At 38.7% G+C, this 13,250-nt stretch overlaps 3 protein-coding genes across 3 annotated transcripts; 2 read left to right on the top strand and 1 right to left on the bottom strand.

Annotated features, from left to right (window-relative positions):
* The first annotated feature begins 697 nt into the window (after nucleotides 1-697).
* Nucleotides 698-3,075, top strand: LOC107741390 (THAP domain-containing protein 11-like). Its single transcript, XM_016554097.1, has one exon. It carries the CDS (start codon nucleotides 1,473-1,475, stop codon nucleotides 2,202-2,204), a length of 732 nt encoding a protein of 243 aa, XP_016409583.1. The 5' UTR covers nucleotides 698-1,472; the 3' UTR covers nucleotides 2,205-3,075.
* Nucleotides 3,066-10,097, bottom strand: LOC107741389 (conserved oligomeric Golgi complex subunit 4-like). Its single transcript, XM_016554096.1, has 19 exons — nucleotides 9,930-10,097; nucleotides 9,641-9,723; nucleotides 9,433-9,547; nucleotides 9,153-9,327; nucleotides 8,134-8,327; nucleotides 7,518-7,623; nucleotides 7,275-7,432; nucleotides 7,091-7,149; nucleotides 6,877-7,010; nucleotides 6,456-6,574; nucleotides 5,623-5,789; nucleotides 5,288-5,465; nucleotides 5,096-5,158; nucleotides 4,719-4,835; nucleotides 4,100-4,192; nucleotides 3,817-3,900; nucleotides 3,655-3,756; nucleotides 3,434-3,562; nucleotides 3,066-3,327 (listed from the first exon to the last, which is right to left on the bottom strand). Exons 1-19 carry the CDS (start codon nucleotides 10,062-10,064, stop codon nucleotides 3,193-3,195), a joined length of 2,346 nt encoding a protein of 781 aa, XP_016409582.1. The 5' UTR covers nucleotides 10,065-10,097; the 3' UTR covers nucleotides 3,066-3,192.
* A 658-nt stretch (nucleotides 10,098-10,755) lies between these two features.
* Nucleotides 10,756-12,811, top strand: LOC107741430 (neuritin-like protein). Its single transcript, XM_016554154.1, has 3 exons — nucleotides 10,756-11,188; nucleotides 12,314-12,455; nucleotides 12,537-12,811. Exons 1-3 carry the CDS (start codon nucleotides 11,155-11,157, stop codon nucleotides 12,724-12,726), a joined length of 366 nt encoding a protein of 121 aa, XP_016409640.1. The 5' UTR covers nucleotides 10,756-11,154; the 3' UTR covers nucleotides 12,727-12,811.
* The last annotated feature ends 439 nt before the right edge of the window (nucleotides 12,812-13,250 follow it).

Here is a 13,250-nt window from a genome sequence, read left to right as displayed (position 1 = left end):
ATGTTGTTCCCAACCTGTACAGTCATGGCCAAAAGTTTTGGCAGTGACATAAATTGTGTTTTTTCGAAGTTTGCTGCTTCAGTATTTGTAGATTATTTTTCTACATGTTTCTATGGTATACTGAAAAACAAATACAATCAAACTACATTAGTTTATCAGTAATCCCAAAAAATAACACTGAGCCAAACACACATGCTAAAATAACAACAACTTACTGACACATATTAAGAAATGGTTATAAAAAAACTGAAACAGAAGTGAAACAAGTAGTAGGACTAGTATGACTAGTACTCATTCACACTTTCACATGTGCTGCTGATTTGATTAGTCAGTTAATGTTAGCTGGTCATTTTGTGTTAGGATCAAAAAACTGTGAAATTTGCTTTTTTGTGTAAAGATCATTTTTTGGCCAATGAAGCTTTTAGCAATTATTTAAAATGCATCTGATCACTCTACACAATAATCTAGAAACAATGTGAATGAACACCACAACAGCTTAAGCAGCAAACTTTGCAAAACACAATTTATGTCACTGCCAAAACTTTTGGCCATGACTGTATGTGTTTCTTTCTTCCATAGTCAGTGGAAGAAAGGCTACCAGAAACTATTTGGTTACCAGCATTCTTCAAAATACGCTCTTTTGTGTTCAACCAAAGAAAGAAACTGGTGTCATCTAAATGACAGAATTTTCATTTCTGGGTGAACTATCCCTTCAAAAGACCTCTTTATCGTAGGTACAAAGGCATATTTACGTAGTGTTCAGGGCTTATCATGAAGATAAGCAACCTAGATTGACCTTAGATGCTTTGGACCTCTCTATTTATATGATGTAAGCACATGCTACATAATAAATATTGGTGGTCATGCCATTTTGAAGGGCTATTAATAAATTACATACATTATATATTTTTGTAGGCATCGGTTGCTCATGCTGCTGTGATGTAATGCATTTCCTTAACAAGACACATTGTTTGAAATGTTTTGGTTAACTGGGAGTGCTGATGGGGGATGCCATCATTATTTAGAATAAGTCAATGTAATTACCACAATAAAAATGATATAGGCTACACAAAATTAAGTTTGCAATTGGTGCTACAATGCACCAGTTAACAACAGCACGCTCTGTGCCTTACACTGATTTACAAAGGAATGAAACTACTTCTATTTTTAGCATACATATATGATTTCAAAACTGTCTAGGTTTGTTACACATAGTACATAGTAGTTAAACACTGTTTAAACAAACACTCGTTGCCTTGCATTGTGAAGTCCTCCACAGGCGTATAACTGAGCAGACGCGAGTCTATCGACCAGCGTTTGAAACCAAAACAGGAAGTCGTAAGTATTGTGGGACGTGTAGTTCCGCTTGTAGGCCGTTGGTCTGGATAACAGCACACGAAGAAACCAAGCATAACAAAATTAGGGAAACTTCCAAGGGACTGCGCTAATACTGGTGCATCTTCTACACAATCATGCCCGGCTTTACTTGCTGCGTTCCGGGATGCTACAACAACTCACACCGGGACCGCGATCTGCGATTCTACACCTTTCCGAAGGATCCCGCTCAGCGAGAGATATGGCTGAAGAACATTTCGCGGGCCGGGGTGAGCGGCTGCTTCAGCACTTTCCAGCCCACCACCGGCCACCGGGTCTGCAGCGTCCACTTTCCCGGAGGCAGGAAAACCTACACCATTCGCGTCCCGACTCTTTTCCCTCTGCGCGGGGTGAACGAGAGGAAGAGCAGACGGGGCAGGAGCAGGAAGGTCTCCGCGGTCGTTTCCACAGCTAACGAGTCAGTGCCAGTGGAGGAAGAAGGGGACACCGAAAACGCCACCGTGGTGCAGATAGGTCAGAACGGCCAGTACATCACGCCCGTAGACTTCACATCTTCAGGAGACGGCTCCTGCCTCACAGCGGTGGTCTCGGGCGGAAATCTGTCCGGAGGCAGCGCATCGTGCCCCGTGGCCGATCTCGTGCTGTGCGGAGTTGATCACTCGTACTCTCTAACCACCGGCACAACTTCCGCTGAACTGCTGCGGAAGCTGAATGAGCAGCGGGACATCATTGCTCTGATGGAGATCAAAATGAAGGAGACGAAGAACATTATCCGACAGCTGCGCGTCAACGAGGCACGGCTGCAGGAGGAGCTGCGGGAGCGGGACCGTCTGATCTCCGCCAACACCATCATTACGAGGAAACTCTGACGACAACGCAAAGAAACGATGGACTAAAGACGCAAAGGACGGTCTGCGTTCGGTGCTTCTGTAAGACAAGGCGACGACAATTAAGTAGCATCGTAGTTCTCATTTAAACTTTCTCCAGGACTCAGATAGTAGACAAGCTGTGTGTTATAGCGCAGATACAGGAGTTCAACCTGTATGCACGAGCTGTCAGGCACAGCGCTACACGGGAACTGAGATGAGTTCAGCAGACTGGTCCTTCTCATTTAATATTTAATGATACACGTTTGTGCTGTTTGAGTGTTGGAGGCAGCAGACCCAAGATCAGCCTACTGCCACACTTCAATAACCATGTTACATGCACACAGAGACTGCTTCATACCTGTGTAAACAACTGCTTATCGTTTGGTTTTCTTTATTTTTAATGTCCAAGTGTATCAGATCAGAGCTTCTGGTCCAGACGAACTGATTCTTTACATGCAGGTTAATGCAGTTAGAAAAGATGATTGGTTGAAGTAAACTGCTTTTGAACTATAAATTGTGGGAGTTTTTTTGTGGTATGACATTTAAGCAAATGGTTTAGTTCTGAATCCCCTTTGTAAGATTCTTTACCACACAAGTTATGAATATATTGTGCACTATAGAGAACTATTTCTTTTCTATTTGAAGCCTCGTGGCATCACATTTATTCTAGGAATCTTCATTTTAATGAATTGTCTTAAGTAAAGCATCTTTAAATTAACCAACCTTTCCAGTATTTAGCAAAAAATACTTTTGTGGGCAGAAGATACTGGCCTTTAATTGTATGTAGCTTATTTAAGTGAGTGTGAGCTTCAGAATAGCTCATGGACTATTTGATTCACAATGTTGGCTGGTAATACATTACATATGTAAAAAGAAGAAGAAATTGCTTATACAAAAGTTCAGAGATAACACACCTCCATTCAAGTTACCCAAAACACCATTTCTATGCATAAAAACCTTAAGTGGAAAGCGTTTTTGTTTAGTTCTGTTAGAGTCGTAATCTTTTAATGTCCTCGCTGCGGAAATCTACCCTTAGAGCCAAGACCTGGCGAACCTCAGCAGGGGTCAGACGCCAAGTCAAAGGCCCAGAGTTGGGTCCCCAATAATCCAGGATCTCAGACACCTAAAGGAAGAAAAACACAAACAAAATTCAAAACGACTCTTTTCTTATACACTTAGACCAGTTTTCAGTGATAAAAAATTTAAATGCCAGTCAAAAAGTCACATACCCTTTCTAAGTTGAGAATAGTTGCCATCTGTGTGAGTCGGGCAAACTTATCCCTGATGGTCCAGGAGGTGACAGAGGAGAGGTAGGCAACCAAAGCACGCAGCTCCTTATCAAACTGTAATCCACCAAGCTGCAATGCAGAATGGAGAGGACAGTTAGGATGTCTGTGACTTTAAGCAAATATGTGGCTGTTCATTTGTACAGGGCAGGTTTACATCTCACCCTGCTGAAGGTGCATTTGAACACAGTCTTCTCCAACTCCATAGCGATGAGGCTGGTCATCAGGCTAGTTAGAGTATCGTAAATGACTGGTGACAGGCCCACCTACAGGGAGGCATCTTTAGTATTATAATAGGTTTTATAAATGGGTTAAAATGAATATACCTTAAACTCGGCCATAAGCTGCTCCAACTGGACAACGAGTTGCTGAACCCAAGGATCATTGGCTTCATACTCACCGAACTCTTCCTAAAAACAAAACAAAGCACGGCTTAACTTATCCCCAAACAAATAAATAAATAAAAGAAAAATTAAAAAAATAAATAAAAGTAAAAAAGTATTTATATTGCTATCATTGTCAACTCAAGTGCAGACAGATTTATTTCCACTCTTTATCAGTAGAAGTCGTAATAGTAGTAGTAGATACGGCAATGTTATCATATCATACCTCTTCAATATTGTGTGAGACAGACAGGAAGCTGCTGATCCAGGGTTTTACTTGTGGCCTGATAGAGGTGTTATTAAGCTCCTGTAGACCCTCCTGTACAAGCATAAACCATTAACAAAAACAGCACAAACATTTAAGACAGATGATGTTGACACACACAGCCATTCCAAAGTTTGGGTCAGTAAGACGATTCAGCAAGGATGCATTAAAATGATCAAAAGTGACAGTAAAACATTTATAATGTTACAAATGATTTCCTTTTCAAATAAATACTGTTCTTTTGAACCTTTTCATATAACAATCCTGAAAAAAAGTTTCATGATTTCCACAAAAATATTAAGCAGCACAACTATTTTCAACATTGATAATAATGTTTCTTGAGCACCAAATCAGCATATTAGAATGATTTCTGAAAGATCATGTAACGCTGAAGACTGGAGTAATGACAGCTGAAAATTCAGCTTTACCATCACAGGAATAAACTACATTTGAAACTACATTTAATTAAATTAAAAATAAATACATTTGTAATCACATATTACTGTTGTTACTGTATTTTGATCCAATAAATGCAGCCTCAAACTTTTGAATGGTAGTGTATAAACAGATTTTCACTGACCTGGAGGAGGTCCTTGAATCTGCTGGAGGTGTTGACCAAATCAGATAGACAGCTGTCTATCTTAGCCTTCGCATGATCTGAGCCCACTCCCTGACTGAATAACTTGGCACAATCACTCTGAGACGTACAGGGAGAGAAAGCAACTAATTGTACCAGTTTTTTTGATCTGTTAATGGGGGCTTGTAAGCTTCTATCTGCAACTGTAATTGCATAGAAAAGATTTCAAAATTTCTCTTTTTGTGTTCCATGGAAAAAAAGTCTCACGGTTTTGGGAAAACATGATGGTGAGCAAGTGACAGAGTGCGTGATTCTGTTGGTTGGCTGGAATAAATTTTTTTTATTAATTTAAAAAAATCAGAGAGTAATATCACACTGACCTCTAGGTTCTTTTTCAGGGTGCTGATATTCTCACTGCAGACCTCCACATTATTGAGAGCCACCTGAGAACCAAACATATCATTATTTAAGTTTTAGAGTTTTACACTACACAAGGGAAAACAAGTGAAAAGTGACAATAAATTGAGTGTGTGTGTGTGAGAGAGAGAGAGATAGAAAGACTTGATGCTGACCAAGTAGGCGCTCTTTGCCTGCTCCTGGCTCTCAATCCCAAGTGTTTGTGTAAGATTTGTTATCTTGCCATGCTGCAGGCTGCTCTGCATCAGACTGACTGCACTGCTGACCCCACGCTGCAGGTCCTGCAGAGCACTGAATGGATAACCAGCTCGCAGCTTACATACCAACACCTCTCTGCATACAAGGAAAGAAATGCAAAGCGTATACAGATTTTTGTTTTTTCAAACAATTCTATGATGTGAATTTCTAACTCTTCAACCACCACTACAATAGTAACACAATAGTAACAAAACATACTTAGGCTAATTAAAATCTAAATTTGTGCGTATACCTGAAGTCTGTCTCCAGAACACTGGTTGCATGATTGATCATAGCGCACACGCAGTCAGAGCTGTTGCTGGTGAGGGCTCGGCTGATACATTTCTTCACAATGTAGAAAACATCATCTACCATGCTGGAGCTCAGCTGACCCACCTCAGCAGTGTCCATGGCAACTGCCTATAAGGTCATATCAATCAACCTATGAGTACTTAGATTCTGCCAAAGAAATGTATCTGCAATTTAACTATGGCAAAACTAAAACACTATTGTAGATAAAACAAGGACACAATTAGAAAATGTAGGAAGGTACACTACACCTTTCAATAGTTTTGGGTCAGAAAGAAGTCTGTTGTTCTCACCAAGCATTTATTTGATTTAAAAAAATGTAGTAAAAAAGTGATATATTATCACAATTTAAAATAACTTTTTTATTTTAATGTATTGTAAAAATGTAATTTATTTCTGTGATGGCAAAGCTAAAGTCTTTACTCCAGTCTTCAGTATCACATGATCCTTCAAAAACCACTCTAATATGCTGATTTGGTGAAAACTGTTATATAAATATTTTTGTGAAAAAGAAAACCTTTTTCAAGACTCTTTTTTAATAAAAAGGTCAAAAGAACAGCATTAATTTGAAATAATCTTTTGTAACAACAAAAAAGTATTTGATGTCACTACATAAATTTAATGCATCCTTGCTCAATTAAATTATTTTATAAAAAATCTTAATGACCCCAAACTTTTGAATGGAAGTGTACATGTGTCTGACAATAACTCTGATATCTCTGATTCAAGTGTAATGTACACAAGACAGCATGAAATTATTGACTGTATATGTCACACCTTGTTGACAGACTCTCTCATGTAATACTCCTCCATGGGAATGTAATAACCAATCAGCTCCTGCATAGTGCGGCTCAGCTGGCAGTTCTTCAGTAACTGTTCTAAACTCTGCTGATGCTCTAGAAAACAAAACAAACAATCAAACATTAACAATGTCAGCAGAAGATACCAAATCATAACAGTGATGAGTATTCATTTACATAAGCATATTCAACAACATATTCGACACATGCCCAGTTTGTATAGCCTAGTTAGTTACATATATTTCTTTTTAACAGGCAATGGTGGGGAGAAATTGGATTAGGAAGTACTGTGCAGTAGCATGTGTGCTAACTGCTAGGCTACAGCTAATGACAGTTTTGTACTTTATACATTTTGTTTCATAGAGTAGTTTCATTTTGCATAAAAAGTTAGGTGTTACCTTGTATAACTGTTTCATCTGCCATTGCATCTGCAACCTCAAAGTCAGCCACTATACGCCGCCTCAAGAACCGAAAGTATAGCTCGGCTCTGGAGTTCATTAAGGTAACCTCACATAACACGGGATCCAGGTCTCTAGATTAAACATACAACCACAAATAAAACACCATGTATTCACAAGATACAAAGATAAACAATTATAACACGGACCACACCTGGGCTCAATCTTTTCTGTAGTCATGCCCCTCATCATGCTGCTTTGGATAACCTGAAACTATTGCAAAACAAAAGTATGCATCATGTGTATAACTACGTCAAAGCACACTTCATTCATAGTACAAACATTAAGTATTAGTACATATACACACCAATACAGCATACAGTAAAGACACTACACACCTTATTGTTGTAATCTCTCTGTTGGATGAATTTGTCCACTATTTTCTGAGCCTGTTTATCACACTCTTTTTGAAGGTGTGCAAGGAGTGTGTGTAGTCGGCCTGGTCCATAGTATGTTTCCACTATGGGCTGATGGGTTTCAACAATGCGTGCAATACCTAACAGTTATAGACAAAGGCTGGTTGATCTCTGTTTAAACATTATAGATATTGGCAAGTTAAACAGTGATGCATCTGCTCTTACCTTCAAGAAGCAGTGTGAGTGTGTCAGCAAAAATGACCGGTGCTCTGCGTTCGCCGAGATCAGAGCCAACAGCCAGGAGTAAGTTCTCCTCTGCCTTACTGGCCAACTGAAAGAAAAGCAAGCAAAAGACACAGGTTTTAATATTAGAATCCAAGTAACTAAACCAAAGCATTCTCAACTGATTTCACTTGTCATGCAAAGGTAGGGACACACCAAACTGAGGCCAAAGAACTAGCGCTGAGGAAAGCCAACTGTGGCGTCGCCTCGCATCGGAACAAAAAAAGTTGCACTAGAACACACCGGACAGACTACAGCTGACAGCCAACTAGCGTGTACGCTCTGCGCTTGCTTGAGAGAACGTAACTCTCCCATACCAGCAGGTGGCAATAGTCTGTATTCTGCATTCAAACAGGGAAACCGGAAGAGCTAGAACTGTGGACATACACTGATTGCTTTGTATGTCCACAGTTCTAGTTGCAAAAGGCACTGGCATTGTCAGCCCTTGGTCTTCCAACTTTGAAAAAACAAAAGCCGACCAGCGCTCAAAAACCACCCGACATTGCCCGTCGGCTTGGTGTGTCCAGGGCTTAAGGTGGACATACACACATGCCCCTACCTGACTGCAAAGGTACTGAGCAAAGCGTGCAAGTCCCTGCTCATGAAGTCCCAGTAAAGGAAGGATCTTGAAAAAGCGCTCCACTTGAGGCAAGTCGCCTGTGGCAACTGCCTCCTCCAGTCGTGTTGTAACCAGTGCCTTCAGATTGCGCTCTGCTTCCTGAAGCAATGCAAGGCTGGCTTCAACTGCACTGCCTGCACAATGTATAGCATACAGATAATACAATAATATAAGTATCTTATTCTAAGTATCTGCGTGCATCAGTTTGATCAGTTTGTGCACAATGTCTATTATTTCTAGAAATCACATTTAACAATTTGCATAATACTGTTTGTAACAAAACTCTTACAACTTGTTTGTAACAGACAACTTGCAGTGACAAGTGTGCAAACACAGCTGTTCAAAAGTTCGAAGTCAGTGAGATTTTTAATTTTTACATTTTTGTTAGAAATTAATACTATTCAACAGATGCATTAAACTGACCAAAAGTGATAGTAAAGTTTTAAAATATATTTTTGATCAAATAAATACAGCCCCAGTGAGCATAAGAGATTTCTTTAGAAAAAATTAAAAACGTATAATAATGTATATTAGTGTAGTGTATATTATAGTAGCTACAAGGATGACTTATTAAACTGCAAAGTCATAACCATCCAACAAGCAGCTTTTTAAGCTGTTAAGATGTCAGACTTGTTATTCGTTACGAATTATCATACCATTTAATTAGCATCCATCAATTTTCAAATAAAAAGAAAAAAAAAATCAAATCAGATAAAACACTTTTCAATTGCCAAACATATTTCATTCACTGGATTATCCACCAATAGGCAAAAAACATGGTTACTGAAATATAAACAATTTTTGTTGAATTATTCAGCAAAAATATCCATATCATATATTCAATTTCTAACACCAGGCACCCTTGCCATAGACATACATGTTTGAAAATGACTCAATAAATTACTATTCAATAGTTGCAGTGGTAATACTTGTTGCTAGAAAAACCAAAAAGTACTCACCCTCTCCACCCTGCTTGCTGAGCTCAATCACTGACTGGTCAAGAGAAAGATAGCGATGAATGTGGGCAGCAGCTTGCTCGTAATCCTGGTTACGCAGGGCTGTCTGAACACCATCTGTGCAGAACTTCAGATCTAGAATATCATCTGCCCTCTGAATTGCTTGGTACAGCCTTTTCTGAAACAGAACCAGGCGCAAAGCTTGAGTGGAAGCTGACATACACAGACTGAGACTGTCATTTTGATAGAGTGTATATTTTATGCGAATGTGTATGATGGCCACCTTGGTGAGGTCCAGCTGTCTGACTTTGCTGCTGACGTTCTCTGCCAGACTGCATGTAAAGTTGATCATGCCAGACAGCTGCACAGCATCTCCCTCGATCAGCTGCAAGTTGGGTCTGAGGAACGCACAAAAACACAACTCATTAGCACTCTATTCTATTCTTTCAGTTCAACAGCATATGTTAAGTGTAAAACGCATACACACTCACCCCATCCTCTGCAGGGCGAGCATCTTTGTTTCTATGTTGCTCTGCTGTCCCATAAGAGCGCCCAACTCCATCTGCACTTCCGCCTGTCAGGGAGGTGCGTTTATAATCAGTTCATGCCAATGCATAGTCAACATGCACCCAATCTCACAGTTCAGGCACACGCTGATTTTACATATATATATATATATGTAATCAACTAACTAACACAGCTGACAAGCGTTTATCTACCCTTACTAGTAGTCCAGCTCATAGAGACTAACGAACAGCGTCTCCACTAATAAATATTCACCTCTTCGGCACATAGCTGCGCATACACTCGCTCCAGATCCTCCAGCTCTGTCAGACCCTCTATAGTGTCGGACTGCACGGCGGAGAACCCCGTAGGACCACCGCGACGACGCGACGGTGAACCAACTTCATCCATGACAGCCCCACATCCACACAAACTGCGTCACTTCCGCTGACTCTAGCGCGTCATACAACTGTTAGTATTCGACTCACTTTACTCCCACCTAATGGTAGTTTTTTTTAACAAGCAACTTGAAAAGGTTAAACGCCTCTCATACGGTGTAAAAACATAATTCATATATCATAATTCACGTTACATTTGTGACTTGATGAAACATTTTTTACCTTATTGGAATCTTTAGGCCTATACTAGTTATAATAAAGAATTTGGTATGCAGTGTTTTTATATAGGTTCATAGGAAAACACAATACAAAAATTACTATGGCTTTACCAGTGTACAGTCATGGATTTAGATGTTAATACCATGGCACATGGCTGTCTATTGCATGGTACTGAATTATATACTAGCCTATATCATGTAAACTACCATGCCATTTACATAGTTGCTTACTTAAAGAATACCATGGTACTTCAATCATTCCATGTCCAAAAACACAGTAGATGAATACTAGGAACAGTGACAGATTCAGTGATAGAGAAAATGAGAGAGAGGAACTGATAGTAATGGCTTTATATAAGAGGTAGTAATCCGTATTTATTCTCCTCTCCCTTTAGTTTTACGCAATGACATAATCCAAGCCTGTCAATCAGACAGAGGCTTGTCCACTGTGTATGTATTAGAAAGTACCATGCTGGAATTAAAATGACAGTCCTACTGGGATTTTTTTCCATCTGTTTGTATATTGTGTGTGAGTGTGACAGAGAGAGTGAGAGAGAGAGACAGAGAGACAAAAAGCCAATACTCTAAGCTATATAGAACCATTGTCACGGGAGGTATATCCTTCTTCTCTGATATGATGAACAGTGTAGACGGAAATGATCTTTAATCCCACAGTTTTCCCCCCTTTTAATAATCAGATGTCACAGCCCCCGTTTATCCATCAGGCTCAACAGTTGGCTTCAAAGTTGCAGTTTTTTCTGAAACAGGAAGGTGAATGGGACCTCAAAAATGTTTGGATGATTTGTACATGACTGTGTGTTAAAGTGTAAATGTTAAGGTCCTCCAGTGCTTGTGATCAGTTCAAAATTCTGGCTGTTCAACGGAATGCATCTGCTGCTGATCATTTCATTCTGCCTCAGTGAGTAAAAGTTTATTTTATCTTCAAACTTGTGTTTGTGTGTGTAATAACATAATTTGTCTTATATATATATATATATATATATATATATTTTTTTTTTTAAGTATATTTTATTTTTAATGTTATAAAAATTTAAGTTTAATCTATATAAAATCATGCATGCTACACATATATACAAATCTGTTTTGTGTGTGCTTTTTAAATTCTTAGGTCTGTTTTTGTTTTTGAATAGATTTAAATTAGTGGCCATGGTCATAGGGCATAGTATACTGTACATACTATTAAAATACCATCCAAAAGAAAGACATTTTTTGAGGTTCAGAAATTGCTGATGTTGCTGTAGCTAATGTTCCCGAGCTATTAAATGTATGAGTAGTATCTTATATTTCTCTGTTAAAATAAACAAGTACTGGAGAGAAATGGGAAAAATGAGGAGATTTGTCATTTCGAGCTGTTCTGCAGCGAGATTAAATGTAATTTTTACTCTGGGTCTAATCCCTAGATTAATCCATATGACGTATGACAACATCTAACGGTATAGAGAAATAGACACACGTAAACAAAGATACAATAGAATGTTGCTACAATAAAATTGTAGAGTTGCAGCAGACACGTCAGCTGACATTTCTGTCAGTTTATGCCATATGCCAATCTAATAATTGTAGAAATTGAAGTGCATTTGCAGGTCTCAACATTGCAGCCCCGAGGTGTATTATTTTTCACTGCCTAGGTTGTATTCTGTATCATTAGAACCATAGGCTATATTAAATCTGAACAATTAAAACTTTCATATCTGAACATTTGTACATAACATAATCCAAAATTGTACATTTGTAAATAGGTTCATAAACCGTACACCTGTAAATAAAATGTTTGTACATTCCTAAATGTATTATATATTTTTGTAATATTTGTATTACTGTATTGCATATTTAAATGTTTGTCTTTTTAAATGAAATTGTGTTATTTTTATTGCCTAATTTCTGTGTGTCTGTACTATGACTGTACTTTCTTCTGCAATGGAAGCTCCTGTCACCAAAGCAAATTCCTTGTGTGTGTAAACATATCAGGCAATAAAGGTCTTTTTGATTCTGAACTGCATGCTTTAATTTTTTTCCCTCTCAGGTCTCTGTTCTTCTGTGCTGAGTGCAGCAGTATCACATCCATGTAGTTCTGTATACAGAGGTTTTGCTGAGTGTCTGGTCACTTTGGGTGACAGTGTGAGCTCCAAGACTGATAACCCACAGGATATCAACTCCATTTGCAAGTGAGCCACGTTCACACACAAATACACCCCCCACCGAATACAACTTTTTCTCTCAATACATTGCACTTTTCACATCTGCAGGTCATGGGATGCTTTCCAGGTGTGTGTGAGTGGTGTCTTGTTGGGCTGCCGAGGTGATGCAGCAGAAATGTGGGAATCTTTGAGAGCGGAGTCCCGGAAAACAGTGTTTGCTGGTAACCTCTACGACATGTGTGCTAGTCGTACTGAATCTGCAACTGCAACCACACCTCTGGTCCCCAACACTGACTAAACCAACCAGGAAACACTCAAAGGACTCGCTCATTCTGCCAGCCACTCAGTCAGTAAAGAGCTGCTCCTGATATGCTTCTCTCTTCTCCTGCTGCTTTGGATGTAGCCTATCCGTTTAACATAGCTGGACTGATGCCAGTGACACTGCTACAGGCACATATCTGCATACACTCTTTATCTTGGTATATTTTAATTTTATGTGTAATTTAATGTGCTAATGTAATAAGCTCTTTGGTAAGATATTCAAGGCACTTATGTGTTTGTTTAAAAATTATGACAAAATATTTTCTATAAAAATCAGTGATGTTCTATACTCAAATCTAATGGTTTGGTACATGATTTAGTATCTGTAGCTTGTTTCAAATGACCATAATTATATAATATTATATATAATTATATTAATAAATTATATATTATTATATTATATAATTCTCTCTCTCTCTCTCTATATATATATATAAATAAGTGTCTTGAAGTATTTGCAAAATACATTTAAAATATATGCAATAAAATTCAAAGCAAAAT

Source organism: Sinocyclocheilus rhinocerous, unplaced genomic scaffold (assembly GCF_001515625.1).
Source record: "Sinocyclocheilus rhinocerous isolate Xijiao unplaced genomic scaffold, SAMN03320098_v1.1 scaffold1007, whole genome shotgun sequence".
Classification (NCBI taxonomy): Eukaryota; Metazoa; Chordata; class Actinopteri; order Cypriniformes; family Cyprinidae; genus Sinocyclocheilus; species Sinocyclocheilus rhinocerous.
Note: the sequence above shows the minus strand (reverse complement) of the source record. Positions and strands in the feature narration are given on the sequence as shown.